Source organism: Dipodomys merriami, unplaced genomic scaffold (genome assembly GCF_024711535.1).
Source record: "Dipodomys merriami isolate MVZ:Mamm:240054 unplaced genomic scaffold, mDipMer1.0.p SCAF_9, whole genome shotgun sequence".
Taxonomy (NCBI): Eukaryota; Metazoa; Chordata; class Mammalia; order Rodentia; family Heteromyidae; genus Dipodomys; species Dipodomys merriami.
In genome coordinates this window covers 9,412,356-9,439,911 of record NW_027206512.1, presented here as the reverse complement: position 1 = coordinate 9,439,911, position 27,556 = coordinate 9,412,356, and the positions used below count along the sequence as shown (strand labels likewise).

The window sequence follows — 27,556 nt, the reverse complement described above, 5'->3', positions numbered from 1 at the left end:
TTCTTCTTTTTATTTTATGTAACTTGTAGATATATCTTTAGTGCTGAGTAACTGAATACGAGAAACACCAATGCACTCTGACAGGTGTTGTATTTGGTACTACGGTAAACACATGGGTGATAAGAAATGCCCTGAACCTCATGTTGATAATACACATATGTGGTCATCAGTTCAGTTTCATCAAGTCTTTTCCCTGCTCTGGCAGTATCAAAGGGCCTCTAGTTTTGTCTTATTTACACAAGATGATCTTACAAAGTGATTCCTTATAGCTTAAGTCACACACCAACAGAACAAGGTAATATTTAAGCTCATGAAAACTTCCAAAGCTCCTTCTGAAATTTTGAAGCTCCTTTTGAAATTTATTATATAACATGTTGAGTTTTCAGATCTTAATACTAGATGTTCAAGCAACTCCTTAAATCTTATGAATCCTTAGTTCATTTGGTAGATTTTAGGAGGTTCACCATGTCTGCTAACTAGAAGCTACTTCTTCAGGATCAGCTAGAGTAGGCTTGGATTCATGCAAAGTCCTGACAGATTCTGTGATCAGTGAGGTTCCATGGGAGTGTAAAAGCGAAGAGGGAGCTTGGCGCTGGCCTTCCTTAGATGTATAATAAGTTATTTAGTTTCTCTGGGCCTAAGGACTTTTAGCTGAAAAAGGCAGAGTAACATCTACCCTGAACAGTTGTTTTAAAGATGACAAATAATATTTATAGAGATCCAGCAGAGATGATAGAAGTGTTTCATAAACAGTCTGTTTCTTTTCCAGGTATAATCTATTGTCTCTGCAATTTATTATTGATTAAAGCAGCATTTCAACTCTGAGAGCAGAAAATTGGGTCTTTCTTAAAACCAAGGAACAGGTCCAGGAGGAGATCAGTTAATACAAGGATAGACAAAGATCAAATAAATAAATACAAGTCCTTTGGAAAATCTCTGTATCAGTTAAGGGGATTGTAGTTGCCTTCACTATTACAGCTTTTAGATGACATCACTACATCAATAACCTTGAACTCCTGAGGAATTGCCATAGGTCATGTGTAAGTAATCACTACCATGAAATGGATGTCTTTTGGTGTCACCCAATGGTCCACAAAGTGTTAAGTTTAGAAAGAAAAATTTCAGAGGTGATCCCATTATAAATGGACTATGATTATCATATAAAATTGGAATAGATAAATTAGACTTAAAACATAAAGAAATTTCTAAATAAAATATTCATTGATTAAAGTGCTGCTGAAACTGTTGTCTCAGTCCACAAGATTCTACCTTGGGTAGAGATGATGCAATTGCTTTGAGCTAAAGATCAATGTAAGCAAAAGTAATCTACACATACCTCCCAGCAGCAATTTATTTAAAAGCCCAAATCTAGATGCACACCAGAATCCACTAATCACTCTGACTGTGATACCAAATGGCTTGTACTTTACATTGGGAATAAACATAATTAACATGCATAGTTTATATAAAGTAATCACAGATCATTTTACCTTAGAGATTATCAGGGCATGATAAAGCTTTCTGCATTTTCAGCACTAAAAGCAATCTAATTAGTAGCATTTCATTTGAGGCAGCTGATCTATGGCTTGAAAAAAAATGTTCACACTGATTAAACTCCAAAGTATCATTTTCCTTGTTACCAGAAATATGTGGCACTTAATTGAAATCGATTAGTTTAACTGGAAGTAATGGAATGAATGGCTTTTAACCGATGGCTAAAGCTGGTGAGCTGACAAATAAGAGAGTTATCAAAACACCTTTGAAAGCATGGTTCTGCTGGGAGGGCTCCATGGAGGAAGGGACCCATTTTCAAACAAGGAGTGACGTTTCTTCTGTTTCCTCTCAATTCTCTCCTGTCTTTCTTTCTTTTCCTAAAGAGATATGACAAAAAAGTTTAAAAAATAATGTTCACAGAAGAATGTATTCTTCTGTGAATATGAATACATTCTTCTGTGAACATTATTTTTTAAACTTTATTGTCAAGGTAGTATACAGAGGGGTTACAGTTACAAACATAACTTTCTTGTCAAACTTGTTACCCCCCTCCCTCATTTTTGTCCCGCTTCCCCCACTCCAATCCCCAAGTTATATAGTTCATTTCCAACATATTGTCTTGTGACTATCCTTGTTACATTGGTTTGCCCCTTCCCTTCCCTAGTTCAGATAAATGTATATACAATAGCCAGGGTACCAAAATCAAATTTAGTGACAACAAAGGATAAACCAAAGTAGAAAACACACAAAAGAAAAAAAAGAAATCACATAGTATGTTAAAAACAACCTCAAAGCGAAACCTCTTGTTTCCATTTCTTGGAATTCCTTTCTCTTAGCATTATCCTATATGGTCATATATACATAGCTATTGAGCTATTCTGCTCATCTGCTAAACTATCCTAAACATATACTAATTATTACAAATGAGGGAAACCACGGGATCATTGTTTCTTTGGGTCTGGCTTACTTAATATGATTTTTCCAAGTCTTTCCATTTCCTTAAGAATGGGGTGATGTCATTCTTTCTGATAGAAACATAGATTTCCATTGTGTATATATACCAAATGCCCCTCAGAAAATGAATGGATCAAGAAAATGTGAACATTATTTTTATGAAGAACAAAGTAACTCAGCTAACTCTGTGTGTGTGTGTACGCGCGCGTGCGTGTGCACGCGCGCGCCAGTCCTAGGGCTTAATCTCAGAACCTGGGTACTGCCCCTGAGCTTTCTTGCTCAAGGATAGCACTCTACCACTTGAGTCACAGCTCCACTTCCAGCCTTTTTTTTTTGTTTTTGTTTTTTGATAGTTAATTGGAGATAAGTCTCACAGATTTTCCTGGCTGAGCTGACTTTGAACTGTAATCCCCTGAATAGTGAGGATTATATGAGTGAACCATCAGTGCCTGCTTTGCATCACTTTTTGTCATTAAGAATCATCACTCCAATTTGTAATTCAGATATAGTTTTAAGTTGGACAAGACATAAATTTCCATATGCAACAAGTGACAAGTGATAGGGCATGGCAACAAGAACTATTTTACATTTCTTACAGTTGAGAATTCCACCTCTAGTTGCTTTGTCTATCACTGAGTTTGAGAAAATTCTCAATCACTGCATTAGCCCTTACATGAATTTTCTGCTCCATTATTTAGGCCATCTTACTATATATGGATATCAGTGCCTTGCTTTTTAAATTTTATCCATTTGAATGTTTTCAAACAATGAACATTATTTTACTTACCTTTCTGTAGCCCTTAATTTTTACCAACATGTACAAAAATATTTCAATTATGAAAAGAACAATATTCCAAATTTAAATGTGTCCAGTACTTCTGAAGCTCCAGTGTCCACTGGATCCTTCCTGTTCTCCACCCTACTGAAGTGAGAGCCACTCTAAACCTAGTACTTACTTAGCACTTAGCACAGTTCTACTGCAGTGTTTCTCCTAATATTTTTTACAAACCATTCTCAAACCAAAAGCAACTGTTTCAGAATTTTAAAATGAATACTATGAATACTCTAAGGTATCTATCATGTTATGAATATTTTTTTCAACCGTCTATTTTTGTTTCTTTTAAAAATCTACCCACATAGCTTAAGTTTTTCTTCCACATATGAAATTCCAGCATGTGTACAACATGTGTATTGTAAGATACATAGGCTAATTTTATATTTTTCACCCCAAAACAATGCTGCCATAAACATGCTTGCTTCTTTGTGCACGAGTCATTTTGCACACATTGTATGAGTACATATATACAGTGATACACATTTAACACTGCTGCTTTGTAACAGATGCATACATCCAACTTTACTGGACAATGCCAACTAATTAGGCAGCTGTAAGTGTTCAATTTCCAACCAGTACCTATAAGGACTGTTTATTTGATGAACTAGTGAGTTTAAATTTGGTAACTGTTCATTTTTGTTTTCTTTTACAATTTCTTGTAACAATTCTAGGTTTAGAGAAGTATGTCTCTGTGAGGTTTGATAAATATTAAGTTCTATTTTTTTGTTCTATTGTTTAGTATTTTACATTTATCACATTCATCCTTTGGAGCTTCTTTTGGTATATAGCAATGTTTTGATGTTTTATTTTAAAATATTGCATTAATAATCATAATAGTGATTATCCTGTGTCCATGAATTTGTGTTGCTGTATCATATATTATGTCCTTATATGGCATAAGTTCTGAGGTTTCCCATGGGTCTATTATGCTACTGGCATTACATTGTTTCAATTTCTGCTCATTCATTCATCACTAAGCTCTGAGCTTTTTACTCTAGGTCAATCATAAAATGATCAGAAAATCCAAACACAAGCCAAGTCCATAGCTCATGTCTGTGTTCCTGGTTCTTGTAAGGCTAGGAAGAAGAGGACTGTAGTTATAGGTCAGCCTAGGCTGAAAAGCTCATGAGATCCCTTCTCAATTCATAGTTGAGTGTATAAGGATAGATACTTGTCATCTTAGCTATATGTGGAAGCTGAGATGCAGTTCCAGGTCAGCTTGGGCAGAAAAGTCCATGAGGCACTATCTCAATGGAAGAAGCTAGGTATGCTGGTATGTACCTGTCACACAACTATGACAGGAATCCTAAAATAGGCAGATCACAATCCAGGCAGCACAGGTCCATACAGGAAGCAAGAGTCTATCTACAAAAAGGGCTTGATATATGGGAGAAGCCGTGAGTTCACACCTCTGTAATGCCCCCCCAAAATTCAAAAACATACATATGGTCTCAGTTACTTAGAGAAATTTCAAATGGACAGATAAATAAACAAACAATGGTTTGTAAATAGGAACAGAGAATTCCAAATTGTGTGTATTCCTATGAGACATAAAATCATTTTTCAATAAAGAATCAAAGAGAGCACTTTCAAAGGAATGTGGATTCAGCCAGTTATCAAAGTGAGACATAGAGAATAAGAGAAATCATTTGTGGTATGTTGGAGGAAAACCAATTCAAGTACAGAGAATAGCAGGAGTAAGCATCAGACAAGTGGAAGAAAGCTTGGGATATAGGGGGAAACAGACATCCAGGATATTCAAATTTGATGCAAAAAGGAAGAGGATCAAATGAGAATAAAGAGGGAGATGAATAACACATGGAGCTCTGCATGCTGAAGTAATAATGAAAATTTATGTAAAGGATTGTGACTCAAGTAGCATTCAGAGTAATGCAGAGATGGGAGGAGAACTAGGGGAGTGTGGCAGCCAGGAGAGGGGACAGTTGTAAGATGGAGAGGAAACCAACCCAAGTTAGCTTCTGAGGGGAGAGAAGCAAACCCTGGAGTGGCCAGAGGGTCTAGGAAATCTATAATTTTCGAAGTGTAGTATGGGCAAGTGAGGGAGGCAGAGATAAGAATGTAGTCAGTCAGGGTGAGAAAGGTATGAAGAATTATGGAAGGGAAAAGCAGAACATGTGGGATCACAGATAGGATGAAATGCTGAGTCCAAACAGCTTTTACTGACGATTACCTCAACTGGCACAGAAAGGCAGAAAGATTGGTACTTCATAAAGGAGACAAATGGTCAAGTTTTTTTTAATAGAGAAATCATTTTGTTTCATATCATTTAAATTATCTTCCATAGTTTTACATTTTTTACTACACTAGATAGACTTTGGAACCATTTGAAAACAGAGAACCTCAAAAGGAGTCTGTGTAGGAAAATGGATGAGGGGCATGGTATGGAATCTGAACATTTTCCTATGCAGTAATTTAGATTTTTTCCATTTGTTTGAGTCTCTATGAACACTATAAAGTGCTCCCTCCTACTGGACATCTCCTCATATTCCTTCAAGAATCCCTTAGACAACCATGACTAGGGTGATGGCTTGGAAAAGACACTGTATAAATTTGTGGTTGTCTATGCAACTTTCATTGTGACATAGATGATTATGAAATGTCAGAAGAGCAATATAAGATACAAGATTTGCATGTGCATAGAATGGTCACGTACAACAGTGCTATAACTGTTCTTTTTTCCAGTTTTAACATCTTTGCCTATGTTATATGTCAAAAGAATGTTTGCAAACTTGCTAATCCTATTAAAGCAAAGGGAAAACGTTGCATAATCTTAACTGAGAAAAGAAACATTTTAACTAGATAATTGGCAATCATTTTAGTATTTTGGAGAAAGGCAGACCATCCAATTGAGTAGGAGATAAATCAGTAACTGGTTATGTCCACTTTGATTGAATAAGCCCACATTGATTGAATAAGCTCTTTGTTCAATGCACTTAGCATTCAGAGAGAAAAACAAAACAAAAAAACAAAAAAACAAAAACCTTGAAACACATTTGACCTTGTTAGTAGAATCCTGAAAAGCCAGGATATTAAATAGGCCATTATTACCCTGAATAGTTATTAACAGGAATCAATAATGTTACTTTGGTAATAATTAAAGAAGTCTTTTGAATGTTATCTATAGTAGACAGAAATCTCTGGGGTTTTTTTGTTTGTTTGTTTTTGAGGTGGGATCTTACTGTCCAGAAGGCCTTAAACTCCTGGGCTCAGAATCGTTCTCATAGGCACATGTTTCTATGCTTTAGCATGTAACTTTTTCTTTTTCTTTTTTTTTTTGTTAAGGGTAACTATGAATTAATCTGGGAGTTGGCATGAAGGGACACTTAGTTAATCTTCAGCCCTAAGTTTCTTCTAAAACAATTACCATCATCTACTTTGTAACCCAAGCTAGAAGACATATGAAAATTTTGAAATGTTGTTTTATTTGAACATCAAAGTCAATTTACTACCTGACAGGGACACTTTGCCATTTTATTTGGAAATTTGTTTTTCACTAATAACTGGGTAAGACATAGAGATCTTTAATAGGTTGGTATTTATAGTTTATAAGCACATTTATAGTTATACATGTTTTACTATAAAATGGAAAACTTTATCAATGATAAGTAACTGTTGTAAAAGTAAATTGAACTTAAATATATGCATTTATGGGTAGGAAAGTCCAGGCAGATAGGTTCTTTCTAAACCTCAAATTTGTTCTTTAAAGTAGAAAACACCTACATGAACCTTCTTCTCAAGGTCACAACAAACATCAGAAGAAAATAAGAAATAAACTAACTTTCTCACCAATAAATTCAATGATCCTGTGTGAATGACCATGTTCACCTAAAATATCATGGCATAGCTTCATGAAGGTACCTGTCTACTTTCTCCTGATGTGAGAACCTTTCTCTACAAGTGACATCCACTGCAAAGAAAGGATGGACATGACTTGTAGATGACCAGAGGTGGTAATGTGAATCCAGACACACATTATCCTTGAAGTTTAAGTCTGGAGGCTTCAGTGAACAGTAGAAATGTTAACAGAAATGTGCGAATCAAAGAAAATACTACCCGTGCAGTAGACACTGAATTCCTCAGGTAGAAACAGCCAGTAGATGTGAGACAAGTGAACTGCATTTAGGGCAGAAAAGGTTCAAAAACAATGCTATAGGAAAACAGTGCATTAAGAAGTAACACCTACCAGCCATTTCTCATATTCATTGATGGCTTGCTTATCTTTATCTTTTTTCTCAGCCCTTTTCAGCTCTTCCTTTCTTTTTTCATTTATTTTCTCCTTTTCTTTTTGCTTGAGAAAAGCTTCCTTTTTTTCATTCCTATGGAGGACAGTATAAAAGAGAACTATATATAATAAAGATTCCCTAGTAAAGCTTTGGCAATGAGATTGAGAGACATGTCAAGTTTCAAGTGAATGCATTTTAGAAAAGAGCTAAGAGTTAAGTCCAAGACTATCCAAACATTATTTTGGATTACCATCTCTCAACAGCAGTTAGGCTATCTTTCTTTTTTTCAGCAACACTCTCTTCTTCTTTCTGTTTCTTTGCTCTTTCATATTCCTTTTCCTTTTTATTTTTCTCTTTAAGATATTCCATTTTTTTCTCTTTCCATTTTTCAAAAGCCTGAAAAAGTTCAGAATAATTTTCTTAGTCACTGTGGCTGTTACAGAAGAAGTAAAAACATAGGTAAATACTATTTCTGATTTCAAATACTGAAACACAACTAAGAAAGGCATGACAAGTTCCAGAGTACTTGCTGCGCTTCGCTTTTTCTCATGGCGTTTTCTTCTTCCGTTTTCTTTTTGTTCTTTTCCTCCAGCCTCTTTTTTGCAGCTATTTTCTTGGCTTCCTTTTCCTTCATCGCTTTCCAGGCCTCAAATGATGCTAACGCTTCTTCTCTCTTGGCTGCTCTTTTCTATTTCAGAAAATGTAGTAGGCAGATACAAATGTATATATAAGTAGACAAATACAGATGTAGCTATAAAATGTGTAGTTATCATCCATCTTTTGTTGTTCATCATATATGGAAAATAAGTTAAAAAGATGATTTACTTAGAATGGTTCAGACAAATCAATTCATAAAAATGTTAATTGTATTGTTTAATGCATTCGTTGTTCACTGCATCAAAATAGGCTGTGGTGCAAGAAATGGATCAGTAAAAAAATAAATCTGGAAAGTTCTAAGTTACAGGAAGGTAAATTAACCATCACACAGTCAGGTAAAGATCTCCAGCTTGATTCCCAGTTCTGAACAATAAAGTTTTAAGTATTCAAAGACATATTAAATATTAAAAATAAGGCCAGGCTTATAATATGACCCTGGCTACTTAGGAGGCCAAGATCTGAGGATTAAGGTTCAAAGCCAGTCTGGGCAGGGAAGTCCAGAGACCTACTTGCAATTCACCACCAGAAGGCTGGAAATAGAGCTGTGAATCAAGTGGTAGAGCACCAACCTTGAGTAAAAAAGCTCATGGACAGTGCTCATGTTCGCAGTTCAAGTCCCAGTACCAGCATAAACACGAATCCTGAGAATCAGTGCCAAACTAGAAAATACGTAGGTAGTGACCATATTATCTTATTCAAGTTTGGTCTTGAAGAAAAAATATAAAACCCAAAAAAGAACAGAAGAGAACTAAAGATGAATGCTTGGTATTCCTTTGTGTTCTTAGCTAAGATCTAACTGAAGTCAAGTTTTAAGAGTGAGTTAGAAACACATGCATAAAAGAAAAAAGCTTTCACTATATTTGATGTCAGTATAACTTGTGGAGGAGATGGGGAAAAACCAGTTGTTTAAGGATACAGGTGGACCTGTTGCAACCATGAGAAGTACAAGTTGTCATGTCCAAAACGAGCTTTACAACGTCGGTGTGGGGGCGTGGGGGGGGAAGGGGGGGGAAGGAGAAGGATTGGGATTGGGATTGGGGGGGAGGGGGGAGGCTGGGAAGGGATGTGAAGGGTAAACAAAGGAGGAGGCTGCAATGCTTGGTAAGAAATGTACACATTATCCTGCCCATGTAATTGTAACTCCTCTGTACAGTATGTTCACAAATAAAATTAAATTAAATTTTAAAAAAAGAGTGATTTAGGTGGTCATAAATAATAACAAGCTCATTCTCAGTCATGCAATACCTATCTCATGCTTAACAACTAAACTAAAAACTGCTGTTTCTGTGCTTCCATGGAAACCTGCCATATTTAAGTCAAGCTAAAAGTCTATAAAGTACAAGGAAAATGAATCAGAAATCAATTCTTTTATACATGTCATTTCACCACTAGAAAGACAGTGAAAAGTTTAATATTCAGAGATACTTTACTCCCATAAAAATTCAGAACAATTTTCACTTCATTCACAATACCTGCTCATTTTGGATCCTTAGGTTTTCACTTTCAATCCTTTTTATTCTGTGCATTTCATGTAAATATACATTTTTCTTTTCCAACCACTCCTGTGAAAATATGAAAAGGGACATATGGTAATTAACATAGCCCAAATGAGTTAGAATGATCAATTTCTGAAATATTTGACTAAAATGTCAAAAATGAAAATACAAACATAAATTTTGTATACAAACCAGTATAATTTTCTAACAGTATTCTGATCTATAAAGATGAAAATGATTTAAGAAAATCACATGTGTATTATCTCCCTTATATTAACCATATATATTTAAAATATTAACAGAATGGGAAAACATTAACATTTTTCTCTAAAATTCACATGCACAACTTTGTAATGTGTACTATTCTATATAACAAAACAAAAAGGCCTTTAACTGTGAAAAAAATAGGAAATTCTTTCATAGTGTATGTTTTACAAAAAATGGTAGAGACTATTCATGCTCATTAATATAAACTTTAAGAACTACTAAAATGAACATACGTTGTACAAGATTGGTCTTTACTATATGGCACCTTCCCTTAAACACAGCTCTGATCAATTAAATGAAGTATAGAAGCAATAATTTAGTAAAAGCAACGTTCTGCATAGCTCATATATTAAAACCCTTCCCGATAAAAGCAGCACTAAATCATCATTGCTGACAGATTTACTTTATCTCTAATGAACAGGCTGCTTTATGGCCATGAATAAATTCTCCTTTGCTTAAAAAATATTCTCCCTTACTTGATAAACAGCTGCTCTTATGTGATCTGCTCTGTCAGGTTCTATGTTCTGCTTCTGTGAAGGTTTTTGGTCCAACACCTTTAAAGTCCCTAAATAGTGAGAAGAGGTAGTTGCCGATGGTATTCTCCTTGTAGAACTGGGCTTCTTTAAAAATTCAGAGGTCATTAATCTGAAAAGTTCCAAATGGAGCAAGATAAGCTATTACAATAATATTTAGTAGAAGAGATAGGTATAAGAATATGCAATTGCTGTATTTAAAAACTGCATTATAATTTAGTTAAATAAATTATGATTATTTTGAATATGATCTAGGCCAAATTTTGTAACTTTAGCTTATGTTGGTATAAAGCCATTTCTCTTTATAAATTAAGAGCTTTTTCTTTTTTAGCTTTTACACCAATTTTATTCTCAGAGCCAAACAATACCCCTATCATTTCAAACTATTGTAGGGATCATATTCCTTCTAAAATGTACCAAAACTCATACTCAACAATGAGTTCTGGGTTGCAAAAGAGGATTTACTATTTGCACCTATCTGTAAGTATTTGTTACAAATTAAACGAAGATGCATAAAAGTGCTATGTAATTAGAGCCTTTTAAAGAAAGATGGATCATATCACAAACTATGCATGATTAATAGAATGAGGTTTAATAATCCTTTTAATATTTTCTTGGAATATTTTGTTACACGAACTACTCTAAATATAAAGGCAGAAACACTGCTGCTTATTTCAGGGTTGGTGGGGGAATGAAGCCTCACCTGTTTGGTGAGTAAATTATTCCACTGTAGCTACAATCACTCATCTCCCTCCAACTGAGGGCTTACAGCAGGAAAAGAATGGTCAATAAAGCCTAAAACATGTCCTTTTGGCAATTTCCAAAAACTGCGGCAATACTGCTCAATATGATTAATAATAACTTTAAAAATCAAAGACTTGGATTAGTCTTTATGGATTAGTACTATTCATCATTAATCAAGACGAAGCCATGGAGCTTCTTACTCTAGTGAGCCTACCTAGTCTACAAAACTGAAGACAAAGTGCAATCTTTCTTATGCGAGACAAAGATATTGAGAGAAGAACCATGCTGATTTCAGTCTGATTCTACTCTGTATCTACTGTTCCAGCAAAAGAAGAAACAGCTCTATAATGTCCCAGGCATTCAAACCATCACTAATATACTTAGTCATTTTACTAACTACATATTATAAAAGAATGCAATCATTGGAGGGGTTTTACCATGAAGTTTCTAATCCTTCCATCTTTCAAGTTAAAACCAGAGAGTAAATACTAAATGAAATTTATTTTATAGAATTTAAATTAAAATGGGTTTTGTGAGAATGCATATGCATAAATGAGAGAAGTTGATCATTTTATTACCTGCCAGATGCACTGGATACTCTATTATTTGTTGGCTTTTTATTCTTCATTTCTCTGTCTTCAATTGTTGTCTAAATAAAACACATCATAGCTAGATCATTCAGTATGACTGTCAGTTACATTATTAGTTCCTTTTATGCATCTCACATGTGTCAAGAACAGTAGGTATTAGGGACAGATCAGTGAAACAAATGGGCTCAGGTACACCAAATTTCACAAGGTAACAGACAATAATCACAAAACAAAAGCTGCAGAAAAGACAGAACCAGGACAGTGACAAGGGGTAATGAGTAGTCACCTTAGTAAAGCTGATTTGAACAAGCCTCCCTGGGGAATGGAACAAGGGCTGAGAGTGGAGAATGGAAAAGTCTCCAAGAAGTCCTCAATTAGGAGGAAAACACCTGAGGATTTTATATTGTTGAGGACACGCACATCTCATGGAGCTAACACGTAATGAGTGGTAGGGGGACATGGTCACAAAAGAATCAGGGAATTATGTGACATCAGTGGTGTTGAGGAGTTTGGATTTTACCCTCATGATGAGAAACCAACAGACAGACTTTAGCAGGGAGCTGGTTAGATTCAGAAGTGAGAAATACTACTCAATAGAGCTAGAGAATAAAGCAGGTCTAGTAAAGGAAATATGTCATGATCTTGTTTTGTAAGAATTACCTTTAGTAGACATTTTTAAGATCCCTTCTCTTTACTATAGACTGTTCTTCCTACTTGGAAGAAGTCACTAGTATCTACACATGGGTTTGGGGAGGGGGTGGGCAGTGCTTGCAGTACAGTGAGAGCACAGATATGAACACACCCTAACGTGGCAGGAGTATTTTCTAAGGAAAGTGGCTAAGGATGAATGCACCTAGTACATGCCTTAATGAACCTACTCCACACATTTTAATAAAAGACTGCATCTTGTATTTTTTGAGGGGAGTACGGTTGTGGGGCCTGAACTCTGGGCCTGGGCACTGTCCCTCAACTCTTTAGCTCAAGGCTAGCGCTCTACCACTTGAGCCACAGCGCCACTTCTGGCTTTTTTCTTTTTGCTTATGTGGTGCTGAGGAATCGAACCCAGGGCCTCAGGCATGCAAGGCAAGCACTCTACCACTGAGCCACCTTCCCAGCCCCTGCATCTTGTATTATGAAAGTCCTGCTCAACCATCAGGTCTCAGCTAGCATTGTTTTCATCCTGTAATAATGGATAAATCTAGCTGGGAGCTGTCTGCAGCTGTAAAAGATAAAGATAACATTCAAAAGAAAAAAATAACTAAATAAAATAAACTAAATTAAAATTAACTAAAATAAAAATATTATCCAATAAACTTAAAAGTATAGTACTCTGCTACAATTTAGCACAGGTACAAACAATCCTACATACTACAAATCTGCTTCTCAAGATTATAATAATAATGTTTCTAGTGGCCCTATCCAACTATTAAAAAAAAAAAGGATGCTGATAAACATTTTTCATTAAAATTCCCTAAGCATTTTAAAATGACATTAATGTTTTACCAAGTTGAAACGTGGGAACTCCAGAGAGCTGTATTTTTTTTAAATCTAAAGACCTATTTCTGCTCATTTTTAATGCAGAACTAGATTTTATTATGATAACTGCAAATTTTCTTTAAAGATAAAATTCTATTAAGACTTACTTGCTAAGCAATGTACTGTCATTGTCAAAGGATGAGTTTTTCAAAGGTAAGATAGATACAATGAAAGAAAATAAACTATTTTAAAGTTCTATTTCACATTTTCAGCTGTAGTATAGAAGACACAAATACACAAATACCTTTGCAGATTCCTTTGCACTGGTGGATATTAACATACTCTGAGATTTAAGAAGTGGCAGATCAATTGGATAGTCATCCCCTGATTTCAATTCAGCCTGCTTTTCTTCAAGGTCAATGGGAGTCACTTGACTTTCCTTAGTTTTCTCAAGTTCAGGAGTGACACAGTCTGTTAAAACTGAATTTTCTTTGTTCCCATTTGATATCAAAGCATTAGAGTGTTTGGTGAGGTCTCTATCCAGATCTAGGTTGAGACAGAGTGACAGCACTTAAGCATTCTTTCCAATTCATAAAATGGATGAGTCATTTATTTTCTATTAAATGAGAACTTTCTAGAGCTTCTTTTATCTTGCTTGTAAAATATGAAAAGTATCATATTCAGCTTGAATAAACTTTTTTCAAAAGTGATCTACAAAAGTAAAAATGGCCATTCAATCTAAGGAAGCATTAGATAAAACTGATACTTAGAAAAACAGCCTACTAATATTTAGAATGTAGTAACTACAACAACAAAGATAAAGCCAAAAAGAACATGTTGATGTGCAAGCCACATAATGGAAGTGCATGATCTGTTTGGTTAAAGCAGAGAGAGAGAGAGAGAGAGAGAGTGTATGTGTGTGTGGCATATATCTTTATGTGCTGCACGTACTAGGACACATACACTGCAGAGATGCAGGCAGAACTAAGAGCTAACATCATCACGCAAATTTAAGTTTCTTTGCCTCCATGAAACAGCATTATCACACTGAAGGCAAACCTATCATCTTCCTCACTGCTCCCTGGTATAGGCTCAGGCTCTGGCATGAGAGGACTTGGATGTGCTTTTATACAGCTGCTTCTATTCAGACTATGCCACACTTTGGAGTGCTCAATAGAAAGAAATCATTGCTATCTGTGATGTCATCAATGTTCATTTCTACCAGGATCCATGTCCTGGCCAAACCTGAATCTTCACTTTTCAACATCTTCCTTCTTGCATTTTTGTGGGAAACTTGTCTGGAAGGAAGTTTAAATCATTACAATTATATATACACATTTGGAGAGTACCTATGGCTCACTGATTTTTTGATTCACATGAGCTGTACATCAATCTCTCCAGTGAAATAGGAAGTTCGAACTTTGGAGCCTTAGTAAAACTCTGTTTTAATTTGTATTTTAATCTGTAAACTGATAAAAAATTATACTACATAGTAATCACTTGATAAATTTTGCTTTAACTCTCACTTCTAGAAATGGTTCTGCCTTGCAGCTGTCATTAAGCTACATGTTACAGCATTCAGAAAATAAATATTTTTTTTTTTTTTTGTCGGTCGTGGGACTTGAACTCTGGGCCTGGGCGCTGTCCCTCAGCTCTTCAGCTCAAGGAGAGTGCTCTACCACTTGAGCTACAGCACCACTTCCGGTTTTCTGGTGGTTTATTGGAGATAGGAGTCTCACGGTCTCTCCTGCCTGGGCTGGCTTTGAACCACGATGCTCAGATCTCAGCCTCCTGAGTAGCTAGGATTACAGGCGTGAGCCACCAGCGCCCGGCTGAAAATAAATCTTAATAACTCATTTTGCTAGGTACTTAAGATGGTATATTATAAGTACTTTATATGTATTATTAATTCATCTAATTCTCATAATCACCCTAAGGTATATTACATTGTAAAGATCAATACATAGGGCCAAAGAACTTTGTTACTTTGCTCATATACCCCTGGATTAAAAGTTCACCCAACTATCATGCTGCATTCTACACTGCTGCACCTGCACACATAATAATAGCCTCTATTTCTACTGGGAGCTGGGTTCAAGGTTAAAATGTATCATGTCATTTAATCTCCACATGGGCCATTTGAGACAAGTAATTTACTTTGATAAAACTGAGGTACTGAGAAATTAAGTTCTGCATCTGAAGCCACAAGTGCATAGTTGAGATTAAAATGCAAGCAAACACAAACATATCTTCCCTATAACTACATGAAGTATCATTTCTCTTACAAATAGGGCTCTAAACTACACAGAACTTTGAAATAAGATGCGAAAAGCTGGCATGCACTCACCGTTTATCGATCCTTCTTCCCTAGATCCTGGTGAAGAACATCTTTCAGGATTTTCTTTAAGGAATGATGATGACAGGCTTTTTAACAATGGGCCCTGTTTTTTTTAATTAAAAAAAAGGACTATATAAGTTTATCCTTGAAGATTACAAGGGAAATAGCATTATTGTCTTATGACTTTAAAAATGCCAAAAGTGTTACAGCACTGGAAGTAAGTAAACCTTACTTTCTAGATTTGATGTCTTGGTCAGTAAAAAGTAGTCTCTCAGAGGTCACTTAATTCTTTAACTATTACCTCTAAATTTGTAGTGGTCCTCAAAACTCAAAATTCAATCTAAAATTCAATCTTTATAAACATTTCAAGGGACGAATAAATAAGATAGTAAAAACCTTTAGTTTCAAACAAATGCTATTCATGTTCTAAAACTAGGTGGACAGATTATATTCAAATGAAACAAATATACCTGTGCCTACAATAAACTTCTCTTTATAGAACAATATTTTAGCGTAAAGTGGTTACATAATATAAGAATTTTTGTTGCATACTTTAATTTCCTTCCTACAACAGTTTATGGGTACAAAGAAAGTATATCGAAAGCAATGAAGAGAATGTATTTGGAAAGTGGCAGAAGGGCTGAGCCACTGGGGTCTACTCTGCTAGACAATGTTTCCCCTGAGGAGATTTTCAGGTCAGCAGTGTTTGACTGAAAGCATTTTTCAATCAGAGGACTGCAGACTTCCTGGACTAGCTTGTGAGGTCCTAGGTTACTTAGGACCAGATAAATTAGTAAGTTCAGAGAAGGGCAGTAGCCACAGTATTTGAATATGAAATTTACCTAAAAGCTTGGCACATGTATACAAGGCATAAAGAAAACCTTAGAAGTTAGAAACTGAATGAGCAGGTGTCTCTTGCCAGGGAGAAAGTGATGAAAATTCCTATGTAGCCACTATATTTTCTTTCTAGAAAACTCATTCACTGACACAGATTGGAATCTAGAATCTTTACAGTATTATCATTCATAATATCCAATCTTAAAAGTCACTAAATAGGTGAAAGGAAAATAGACTGAAAATTATGACATACACTGATGGAAAACAGTAACAAAGAATAGCCAACAGGGATGACCAGATGACCTGATGACCAGTTCAAGAATGACCCAGATGTACAGTTAGAAAACAAGGCTGGTGAGGTGGTCAACATAAGAATGTTTGAGCATTGTCAGGAAACATGTTTGTGATGGCTGAATAGACAGGTATCATACAACATATACAGAAAACTCAAAAGGACAGTATAACTAGTGAGGAGCTGAAGGTTATCCACCCAGAGGCAAAAAGGCTTCATCAAAACCTGCGTGGTTTTAAAGAAGACTCAGAGCACAGTCAGGAAGACTTGGTAGTGAACATTATGGAAATTAAAATTTTTATGAGTAAGTGGCTAGCAATAAGATAACAGTTCTACATTATGGGCTATGTAACAAAGCTGATTTCAGATTTCTGGCTTTCAAGAGAAAGCCAGAGAATGTGGATGTGGTCTTACGACCGCCTAGTAACATCAAAACACCGTTCAATGGTAGAAAATAGTATCTAGTACCCTCAAAAATTCAAGCCTTCTAGAAGTACTTATGAGCAGATCAAAACACCGTTCAATGGTAGAAAATAGTATCTAGTACCCTCAAAAATTCAAGCCTTCTAGAAGTACTTATGAGCAGATATAATTAGTTAAGATCAATACACACTGGGTTAGGGAAAACTCTAAACCAACAGTGCCATTCATTAAAGAAAGATGAGGGTGATAGGAAACCCAGGGAAGAAGGCCAGTGGGGATGAAGGTGGGCAGTTGAGCACTGTAGTAGGAGACTGGAGAGGCCGGGGATGCTGCAGGCTCTCTTCAGGCCTTTAGGAACATGGCACATGCTTAGTTTAGGGCTGCATTTCAGATTCTGGCTTTCAGACTAAGGCAATAATTTCTTCCGAGTTATCCAATTTGTGACAATTTGTCATAGCAGCTACAAAAAAATTCATATAATATTCCATTAGCTAGACATTTATATTGAACGAAAATAATTTTTGTTAAAAGCCTACCCAAGCTTAATTTCCAATTAAGCATTTAAAACAAACAAACAATAAAATGGAAGTGATCTGTGGTTCAAGTGCTAGAGTGCAAGCCATGAACAAAAAAAAATATCAGGGATAGCACATAGGCACTGAGTTTAAGCCCCCGGATCAGCATATAAAGAAGAGGGAGAAGGGGGAGAAAGAGGAGGGAATGTGAGAAAATGGGACAGAGAAAGAGAGAGAGAGAGAGAGAGAGAGAGAGAGAGAGAGAGTTCAAAAGCCAGATTTCAGGAATACAATTCACTAGGAGTACCAACCTCAAGGTCAACATTTTCAGAGGATGCTTTTTTCTCTACCTCCAATTGTCTGCCATTCAGCCATGGAAGAGAAGGATCAGGGTTTAAGTGTCCGTGTGGGGCAGTTGCTTTATCATCTTCTAGTCTGTCTTTTTCCTCTGTATGGCTACTTTTCTTGAACATGCTCCTTGGAAGAGGTGAAGGCTTTAAGTAGTCTTCTGTTTCAAAGCCACAACTGTTTTCTGCTAAGAAACAAAATATTTTACCAAAAAATATTCAGGATTTCAACTATCCCCTGTCAGGTGACAACATACTTCTGTCTAGTGCCCTGTCCATAGGACAGTTCAAATGAATCCTAAAAGCCTTCTCAATAAGCCCCCAGAAAATATAGACAAGTATTAGTTCATAATCCTTGATTTAAAAACTGCTGCCATCCTGGAAATAACTAATATACTTTGTTTCATGAGAATTTAACATTTCAACTGTATTAATTCTCAATATTCAAAAAACTTTACAACACAAAACAAAAGCCTATTTCTATACAAGACCTTGTACATAATATTGCTCTCATAGTCATTCAGACAATGGCTCTGTCAAATGATTTTATAGGTTAGAGTGGGAGAGTATTCTAAACAAAATTATATGACAAAGTAAGTGCTATGCACATATGAACGTGATGCTACTCGCCCACATAGATAGTACACCTAGCTCTAACTGGAGGAAGGAAGGCAGAAGTAGATGATTAATGAGTTGTCAATCTTCAAATCTATAAAACTGCCCTAGCGGTAATTCAAAGTTTACACTTGGGGACAGGAGATGTAGTTCAGTTAGAGTATGTGCTTAGTGAGCATGCAGAAGGCTCTTGGTTCAGCCCATAGCATCACAGAAACTAACAAATAACAAAAAAAAACACATGGAATATTGTAGTTATTATTTCTATTACTTTTGACTTTAAAACAAGAAGCTAATAGTGTTATGTTCCTACCTCTCAAAACACTGAGGAACAGTTTTTCATGTATTACTTTTTCCCCTCTTAATTTTACCTGTAACATGTTTATTTTTCCACTCTTCTACAAATGTATTTTTCTACTTCACAACTAGACTAATATCATCTACCTCCTCTTGACTTACAAATAGCTTACAATGGCTATTAAAAGATTCCACAACCACGTCAAACTGGTACTACTATACATGTCTCTTTGCCAAGTTTAGCTGTTTCTAACTCTGGCAGAACAATGCTTGATAGGAAATGGACTCATTACCTTGCTCATGTAACTGTAACCTCTCTGTACAGTATCTTTACAATAAAAATAAATATTAAAAAGATAAACTCTGGCCAATGGTCACCCTAAAATCCAAAGGTCATTTGAGATTTTCCCCTACTACTCCCTATATCCAAAGCACCATTGTAAATAAAGCACCTTTGATACAGCTTTAGGGCTTGGGAATGTGATTTAGTGGTAGAGCATGTATGAAGCTCTGGGTTCAATTCCTGAGTACTACATACACAGAAAAAGCTGAAAGTGACTTGTGGCTCAAGTGGTAGAGTGCTAGCCTTGAGCAAAAGAAGCTCAGGGACAGCACCCAGGCCTTGAGTTGAAGCCCCAGGACTGGCCAAAAAAAAAAAAAAATAAAAAGATTCTAATTCTTAATGTAGCTTTAATCAGCCCCACTATTAGCTCATTACTGATGCTTTCCTAGACCCTGCTTCTGTCACTCATATCTGTGAAAGGAAAGTCAATCACTTCTCTCCATCAAATTCAAAAAGGGTTCCCCAGCATGCAGTCCCACACAACAAAAGCTCAATGACCTCTGAACAACATCAAAATCATCAATGACCTTGTCACTAGCTATCTATGCTTCCCTGTCTCCTCACATGCATTTTGTAGCTTGTAATCCTAGGAGGCTGTGCTAAAGGTTGTTTTGCAGACAGGCCACAACCCTCTGCTACTGTAACTTTATCCAAGCTGATCCCTTTGTCTAGCTTGCTTCCAATTTCTCCTTGTATCAAAGGCATACATTTGTTTGCAGCCCCAGCTTAAGCAGAATATTCCTGAAAGGTACTGAGCCCAGTAAACAGTAATGACAACATTTACCATGACATCTTTCCTGTAAAACATGCTTATGTTCACAATGCATTATAAATTATAGGAAGAATCTAAGATGTATTATTGTTGCCTAACTAAAAAATTACATTTATTTAATAACAATTCTCAAATACCTAACTCTTTTCCCTCGTCCAGCCTGTAGCAATTACCTCATATATGAAGCATGGCTTTGATACCTATTAGTTCTATAACCTTACAAAGATTATTTCACCACTATATACCTTGGAGGTTTTCCTATTGGTCAAATGAGTTGCCTGTGTCACTTAAGTGAGATGACATATAAAATAATACATGGTAAGTGCTCAGTGAACATTAACACTGGTGGTAAACCACCCTGTTTTTGTCCTTTTCGTGGTATGTCAATCACTCTTTCATTCTTTGTTTCTCCTTGACTCCATCTATGGTTATCTATGATAAATCAGCACTAGCCCAGCTACAAAGTTCAGGATTTTAGTTATTCTAGCAATAAGATTAAAATAGCATATCCTCAAAAAAAATGCTTTCTATAGTCATTATCCATGTGACAGTTGCTCTAGAAAATGATCAAGAATACAAAAAAACTCTGTGTGTATGTGTGTGTGTGTATGTGTGTGTGTGTGCGTGTGTGTGTGTGTGTGTGTGTGTGTGTGTGTGTGTGTGTGTGTGTGTGTGTGTGTATTTATCTTCTCTGGTGCTAGTGATCAAATCCAGGGCCTGATGAAGGCTAGGCAAGTGCTTTACAACTGAGCTAAATCTTAAAGAATTATCTCAATTTAACAGTATCTTACTAAAACTAGTTAATTCCTAATATTTTATGAAAAAAGAAGGCTAAAGACTTAGATAAGGTTTCACATTCCACCATCGTTGGTGAGTGAATCATTAATATATTCATGTATACATTTAGATACTTCATGGATTCTATATGTAAAACACTACAGTAAGACTACTAGTTTTAAAGAACCCAAGAATAACGACTTTAGTTTATTTCATAACAAAATTCTGCTTCCAGAAATATTGTAAAATTTTAAGAAAGACAAAATGCATTGTGTGAGATTATAGACTATCTACTTAAATCATTATTTTTATGTTACTCATACTGAAAGTAATATTGTAGATACTACGTAGAGCATTTAGAATCCTGCTGCCACCTTGTGGTCAACATATAGTATTTCTTTATTCTTGTTCATTAACCACAGCTAAACAAAATGCTTAAATAAGGATACAGGTTGACCAATTGGAACAATGAGATGTACAAAACACTATGTTGAAAACTGAACCTTACAACTTCAGCAGTGGGGAGGGGTGTTAGTTGTGGAGGTGGGAGAGAAGGGATGGTGGAAGGAAAACAAAAGAGGAAACAACAATGCTCAATAGGAAATGTACTCATTACCTTGCTCATGTAACTGTAACCCCTCTGTTTTATTTTTACAATAAAAAACGTACAAAAATGTATAAAAACACATTAAGTAAGTGGGCTACTGCTTTAAAGACTACAACTATAAAGCTTTAGGTATACACTTCCACCTGATTCAGATCCATTTTTTCTTCCTATGCTCATGTTTTCATAATAGCCAAGTTCAGCTATGTCCCCTCTTCACTGTTGATTCTACTCATTGAATGGAAGGTTCATCATGCTTCCTGTTTGCATTTTTGTAGTGTTTTATAGGTGGGGGGCACTCTTTAATGGATCCTCAAAGCAATTTTGTAGGACAGGAAGATGAGGTTATATCTGCTTCTTCCTAATGAGAGTGAAGCTTAACAAATTTTCTTTTTTTGTTTGGGGGGGGGTCAGTCATGGGGCCTGAACTCTGGGCCTGGGCGCTGTCCTTCAGCTCTTCAGCTCAAGGCTAGCGCTCTACCACTTGAGTCACAGCCCCACTTCCGAATTTTTTCTTTTGGTTTATGTGGTGCTGAGGAATCAAACCCAGGGCCTCATGCATGCAAGGCAAGTGCTCTACCACTGAGCCACCTTCCCAACCCAGCTTAACTTATTTTCTATAGACATACAAAACATATCTGGTGGCCTTGCCCCTGTGTCTTAGACAGTATTTAGTGTTCTTTCTTAAGCTTCTATTTTCTTCTCTCATTTCAAAGTTAATGAAATTGTGTGTGTGGGGGGGGTATTTCCTCAAATCATGTTTGGAATAAATTTTCATCTGATGTTACCAGTGATATCTAACATTCGCTATCAAATATTTACAAGTACTGTCTTTACTGTGGATATAAAAGATTAACCTTCAAAAAATCTCATAACTTCCTTTATTACAAAACAAATTAGACGACACTAACTTCTTAATCTTATGTTCCCAGACCTGTGGCTTTCCTAGGACCTTCCAAAGAATGGTTGCTCCCTGCTCTACCCTTGCTTCTCAGGAGGTGGAGGGTCAGAAGGATAGAGGGGAGATTGTCTACAACCTGAGATCAAAGTAGTAACTTCCCTTCCCAAACTAAGTTTTAGTGGATTTTCCAAGGCAACAGAAACATCAAATGAAAATTCTGTATTTATTTATGTATTTATGTATGTACAGATATTGTTTTTTTGAGGCCAAGTCACACTATGTACCTTAAACTTACTCTCTAAGTAAACCAGAGTAGGCTTGAATGCAAGATCTTCCTGCCTTAGTCTCTCAAGCACTAGGATTATCTGTGCCCTACTCCATTGGTGATATTCTGTTATCTTAAGGGGAGAATAGCAACTTCATTAAACAACAAGAGTAACAACAAAATTTTCTACCTTTAAAGATATAAATGCCAACAAAATGCTCTGACAAAAATACATAGTATGAAAGTGAATGACTTTTATGTTGCTACTGCTGTTGGTTTGGTTTAGTTTTCAGTGCCAGGGATGGGAAGAAGGGTCATGCAAGGCTAATACTCAACCACTCAGTTATACTTCAAAGTCTTAGAAATGATTTTTTTTAAATAATTTAACTGATATGGAAGGGATTAGAATGGATTCTAAGGCAAAACTGAACCTTACAATCTAGGGTGCTTTGGGAGCTGTCATCCATGGGTGACTGGAACTTCTCTGGCTTTCTATCAAGCACCAACAGATTCAACTGGATATCAGAAACAGAAGTTTTTCTCTATGGTTCTATTATCTTATGTCTACAAAGTAAAAAGCTAAATATGACTTTTCTACCAAAATATATACTCTCTACCATATAAAAGTATTTTGTTAACTTAAATTATCAAGAATATAAATTATAGTAATCTAACAAATTACCTGAAGACGTACTTTTGATTGGAAGATTTCTGGGTTTAGGTTTCATTTTAATTTTCTGTTGTTCAACTTCTTCATTTTTATTTTGAGATTTGGATGAGGAGTTCATGGCCTGATCTTCACAACTTTCATGTGTTACTTCTTCATTGTTCATACTGACAAATTCTGGCTCATCTTTTGTTATGCTATTGTTAGATTTCTTAGTTTTCAAAAAAGATGGTCTTGGAGAATTATTTTCCTCATCATCTGATAAATGAAAATCATTCATTTTTTTCTGAACTGCATTTTCATCTATTGAGGTATCAGAAAACTCACCTAAGGAAACTGAAACATGGACAAGAAAATAGTTTTAATAGTTAAATTTAAAACTTTTTTTTTTGTTTGTCGGTCATGGGGCTTGAACTCTGGGCCTGAACACTGTCCTTCAGCTCTTCAGCTCAAGGTTAGCGCTCTACCATTGAACTACAGCACCTGTTTTCTGGTCATTTATTGGAAATAAGAGTTCCGTGGCCTTTCCTGCCTGGGCTGGCTTTGAACTGCAATGCTCAGATCTCAGCCTCCTGAGTAGCTAGGATTACAGGTGTGAGCCACTGGCGCCCAGCTGTAAATTTAAAACTTTTAAGGTGATATTAAAAAATCGATTGCCTTAAAAACTAGAAAGGACTAGAAATGAATTTACAATCACAAATAGGTATGGTACAACTTTCTTGAAAGCAGCTCTTGAAAGCAGCTAATTTAGAAAGATTTTACTTTATGAAATAAAACTTTCAATTTCATAAATCTTTTGAAGCATGTTTCTCAAGTGCCTATAGTGTACTGAGTTTGGTTAGGGAAATGATTTATGCATGTTCCTCCTGATAGAAGCCTCAAGCATTTAAACTCTGTTTAAAAGTAAAATCTTTCCTTGAACATAGTATCATCATGAATTATGCAACTTGTGTGGATAGATGGAGTTGGGAAAGATGGAGGAGAATGATGGGAGGGATGACATTGAACAAGATGCATTGTACTCATAAATTGATATGCTAAAGGGAAAACCCTTTGTACAACTACTTAAAGATAATAATTTTAAAAAAATTAAAAAAATACTTCTGAGTAGAAGAATTTAATCACCTTTTTTTCCCCCTATACCATTTAGGAAGCAAAATATTATCTGTTCCCAAATACTACAAGGTATAAATGGAATGCTCATAAAGAATGCTAAATTAGTTGGGAGCCAGTGGCTCATGCCTGTAATCCTAGCTACTCAGGAGGCTGAGATCAGAGCATTGCAGTTCAAAGCTAGCCCAGGCAGGAAAGTCTGTGAGACTCTTATCTCCAATAAACCACTAGAAAACCAGAAGTAGCACTGTCGCTCAAGAGGTAGAGTGCTTGCCTTGAGCTGAAGAGTGCAAGCATAGCACCCAAGCAAGCCTAGAGTTCAAGTCCCATGACTGACCAAAAAGAAAAAAAGAAAAAGAATGCTCAATTGACAAGAAAACAACCATTAAACGTTTTCTCTGAAATATTCTGAATGACAGTTAAATGTATATTTGGTTAGTACTGTTGATTGGTCACTAAGTAGCTATAGTATAGCCAGTTTTTTTGTTAAAGTAGTACTTTAAAAGACCTTTCCCCTCCAATGAAGCCTACTAACAGTTACCATTTTCCTGCAAATCTAGAATCAGCTAAATTAATTTTTCAAACATTCATTTCAGGGAAAATTATAAAATTTTAAAATTAAGAATCATTCTAACTCATTCAAAAGTCAGAACTCTAATTAATGAAGTCAGAAGTATTAACGTAAGTGATGGGAGAGGGGAGGGCAAAATGTAACTAAGGAAGTAAAAAGCAGAACAATCTTGGAATTTGCCATCCTTACACATACCAATCTCATCACTGTCAAAGTCATCTGAGTATTCAGAACTCCTCTGTCTGGCTGATCGAGCTGTTATTGCTCTTATTAGCTCATCCTGAAATGAGATCATTAAAATTAATCCCTATTTAGACGTGGTAGTCCCAGAGTTAGAATTCTTTAACCTAATAACACTTGATTCATACCTGCTTTCAAACTAAAGCTTCACTAATCTAACATTCACTCGAGTTCACTTTTTGCCATGCACTCAAGTCATCAGACTCAATTTATATCATCCAAATAAGAGTCCTCCATCAAGGAACATAAAATTAAAGTGAAGGAGATGGAACTATCAAACAAATTAAGTGGAAGTTATAGTTTGAGCTAAAGAATAATGTATCAGGAGATAAAATTTAGTCATCTACCTATCTAGCTTCTTACCTACCTACCTATCTTTCTATGTGCTGGAATAAAACCGACAGCAGATCATATACTAAGCACATAATCTCCCCTTTCTGAGCATGTTGCAGAAATAGATAAAAATCAATAAAGCACATTTGAAAACTGTAAAGCACATTCAAAACTGTAGTAACCCAACCAAAAAGAAAATCACAAATTACATTACTTCCAAAAAAGCGTTTACATAAAAATACAATTTTAATCTTCTTTTTAATTTGATGAAAAATGAGTATTGTGGTTATTTAATAGTCCGGTCACAAAAGAGAAACTTTGGCAATACTGGAACCCAAACATCCTGTCTCATCTATTACCACTTGAAACAGAACTGAAGGTGTTCTGAATTACCCAGGACCATGCTTAAAATCACAAAGTACCATACTGCTAATACATGCTTACATGGTAAAGTCACACAAAACAAAAATGCTTTGAAATAGTTTACCTGGAAAGATGTTCTTTTGGTAACTTTTGGACTTTTCGTGTATGCCAAAGTAGTACTGAAAACTTCCTCAGACATAGTGTATCTTTTTTTGTTTTCTCTTGAGCTTTATAAAATAGCTAATAAGCAATTGGAACAATTCAATCAATCTCTGATGGTGAAAATATTTTTTTAAAAATTGCACATTTGAACATTTTTACTACAACCGATAGTGTAATTAAAAAAGAGCCAAACCAAATAAGAAAATATATCATAAACTTTAAACTATAGCTTCCATCTAAAAATGTAAAGTTTTTGTAATATCAAAATCTCACAACAAACCTGCTATCAAAAAGAAAACAAAGAAAATGTCAAAAAATGTTAACCTAAAACAGTTTTGCATCTATTTTAAAAAATGATCAATTGTTAGCCGGGCACGGGTGGCTCACACCTGTAATCTTAGTTACTCAGGAGGCTGAGATCTGAGGATCACAGTTCAAGGCCAGCCCGGGCAGGAAACTCCATGAGAATCTTATCTCCAATAAACCACTAGAAAACCGAAGTGGCGCTGTGGCTCAAGCGGTAGAGCACTCGCCTTGAGCTGAAGGGTGCAGAGACAGCGCCCAAGCCCAGAGTTCAAGTCCCACAACTGGAAAAAAAAATTGCAACAAGTAAAAATATACTAAATAAAATAACAATATATTACATTTTTAGTCCTATTCATAAAAACCCAGTATTTCCAACAAAACCTGCCATGCTTTAAAAAAAGGCGTGTCAGGGTAAAACATGACAGAAGCACACCCTTCTCCATGCAAACAACTGCTTACATATGACTTCATTGCAAGAAAAAGTTCAATGTTCTAACTCCGAAAAGAGATTTTTTTTTCAAGCCTCCCATGTGCCTTCACAAAAAGTGCTGACAGCACTTTAGGACCCTACTAATCTGTTCTGGGGGCCCATAAGGACCCCATGACCTTTCGTCCCGCTGCGCATCCTCCCGACTGCGCACCCTCCCGAAGGGCCCAGTGCATCCCCGCCGCCGCTCCTGCCCGGGCCCCCGCGCATCCCCGCCGCCGCTCCTGCCCGGGCCCCGTGCATTCCCGCCGCCTCTCTAGCCCGAGCCCCACGCATCTCCCCGCCGCCGCTCCTGCCCGAGCCACAAGGACCCCCCGCAGCTCCAGCCCGGGCCGCGCGCGCCCCACCGCCGCTGCTTCAGGCCCGACAAGGGGGCGCCTGCGTCCCGCCAGCACCACGCTGCGCCCAGGCCCTGCATGCTCCCGGACGCGGACTTCCAGCACCCTTCCGCTTCTCCCACAATCCGTGCATTCCATACCCGCCCTCGCTATTCCCAAGACCTACTCCCTGCGACCCCGAGAACCTCGCGGCCGGCTTCGGGCCGGGGAGTGCCCCCAGGGTTGGGGCCTGGATGCGTCCAGAAGCCCCGCAGCCCAGTATGCCAAGGGGCGGGACTAAAGTTGGAGGAGGCAGGCAGTTGCTAGGCAACGGCGTCCCAGGGAGGAAGTGACTTCCATACCACCGAGTCTCTTGGGTAC

General features: G+C 36.6%; 1 protein-coding gene and 1 non-coding gene across 9 annotated transcripts; both read right to left on the bottom strand.

The window, feature by feature from the left end:
* Positions 1 to 27,556, bottom strand: Map9 (microtubule associated protein 9). Of its 8 annotated transcripts, none has more exons than XM_070013034.1 (14): positions 27,538 to 27,556; positions 26,028 to 26,143; positions 25,163 to 25,247; positions 23,299 to 23,619; positions 18,007 to 18,230; positions 15,638 to 15,731; positions 13,595 to 13,836; positions 11,803 to 11,873; positions 10,424 to 10,592; positions 9,657 to 9,746; positions 8,054 to 8,215; positions 7,778 to 7,923; positions 7,488 to 7,620; positions 1 to 1,871 (listed from the first exon to the last, which is right to left on the bottom strand). In XM_070013034.1, the coding sequence occupies exons 2-14, from the start codon at positions 26,100 to 26,102 to the stop codon at positions 1,749 to 1,751; spliced, it is 1,935 nt and encodes a 644-aa protein (XP_069869135.1). In that variant the 5' UTR covers positions 26,103 to 26,143; positions 27,538 to 27,556; the 3' UTR covers positions 1 to 1,748. The 8 variants fall into 8 exon arrangements, with proteins under 8 accessions (XP_069869135.1, XP_069869133.1, XP_069869132.1 ...); XM_070013032.1 differs by lacking the exon at positions 27,538 to 27,556 and adding an exon at positions 27,337 to 27,477; XM_070013031.1 differs by lacking the exon at positions 27,538 to 27,556 and adding an exon at positions 27,363 to 27,477.
* LOC138821138 (small nucleolar RNA SNORA40) lies at positions 10,877 to 11,003 on the bottom strand. The gene has a single exon (XR_011370076.1). It is a non-coding gene; the product is annotated as a small nucleolar RNA SNORA40 (small nucleolar RNA).

Coding starts and splice junctions, on each gene's coding strand:
- Map9 (XM_070013034.1), bottom strand. CDS start 26,102: ATGTCTGAGGAAGTTTTCAGTACTACTTTGGCATACACGAAAAGTCCA. Junction 13,837..15,637: donor GGAAGAAGGATCGATAAACG/GTGAGTGCATGC, acceptor GTCTCAACCTAG/ATCTGGATAGAGACCTCACC. Junction 8,216..9,656: donor TAAGGATCCAAAATGAGCAG/GTATTGTGAATG, acceptor TTTCTGAAATAG/AAAAGAGCAGCCAAGAGAGA.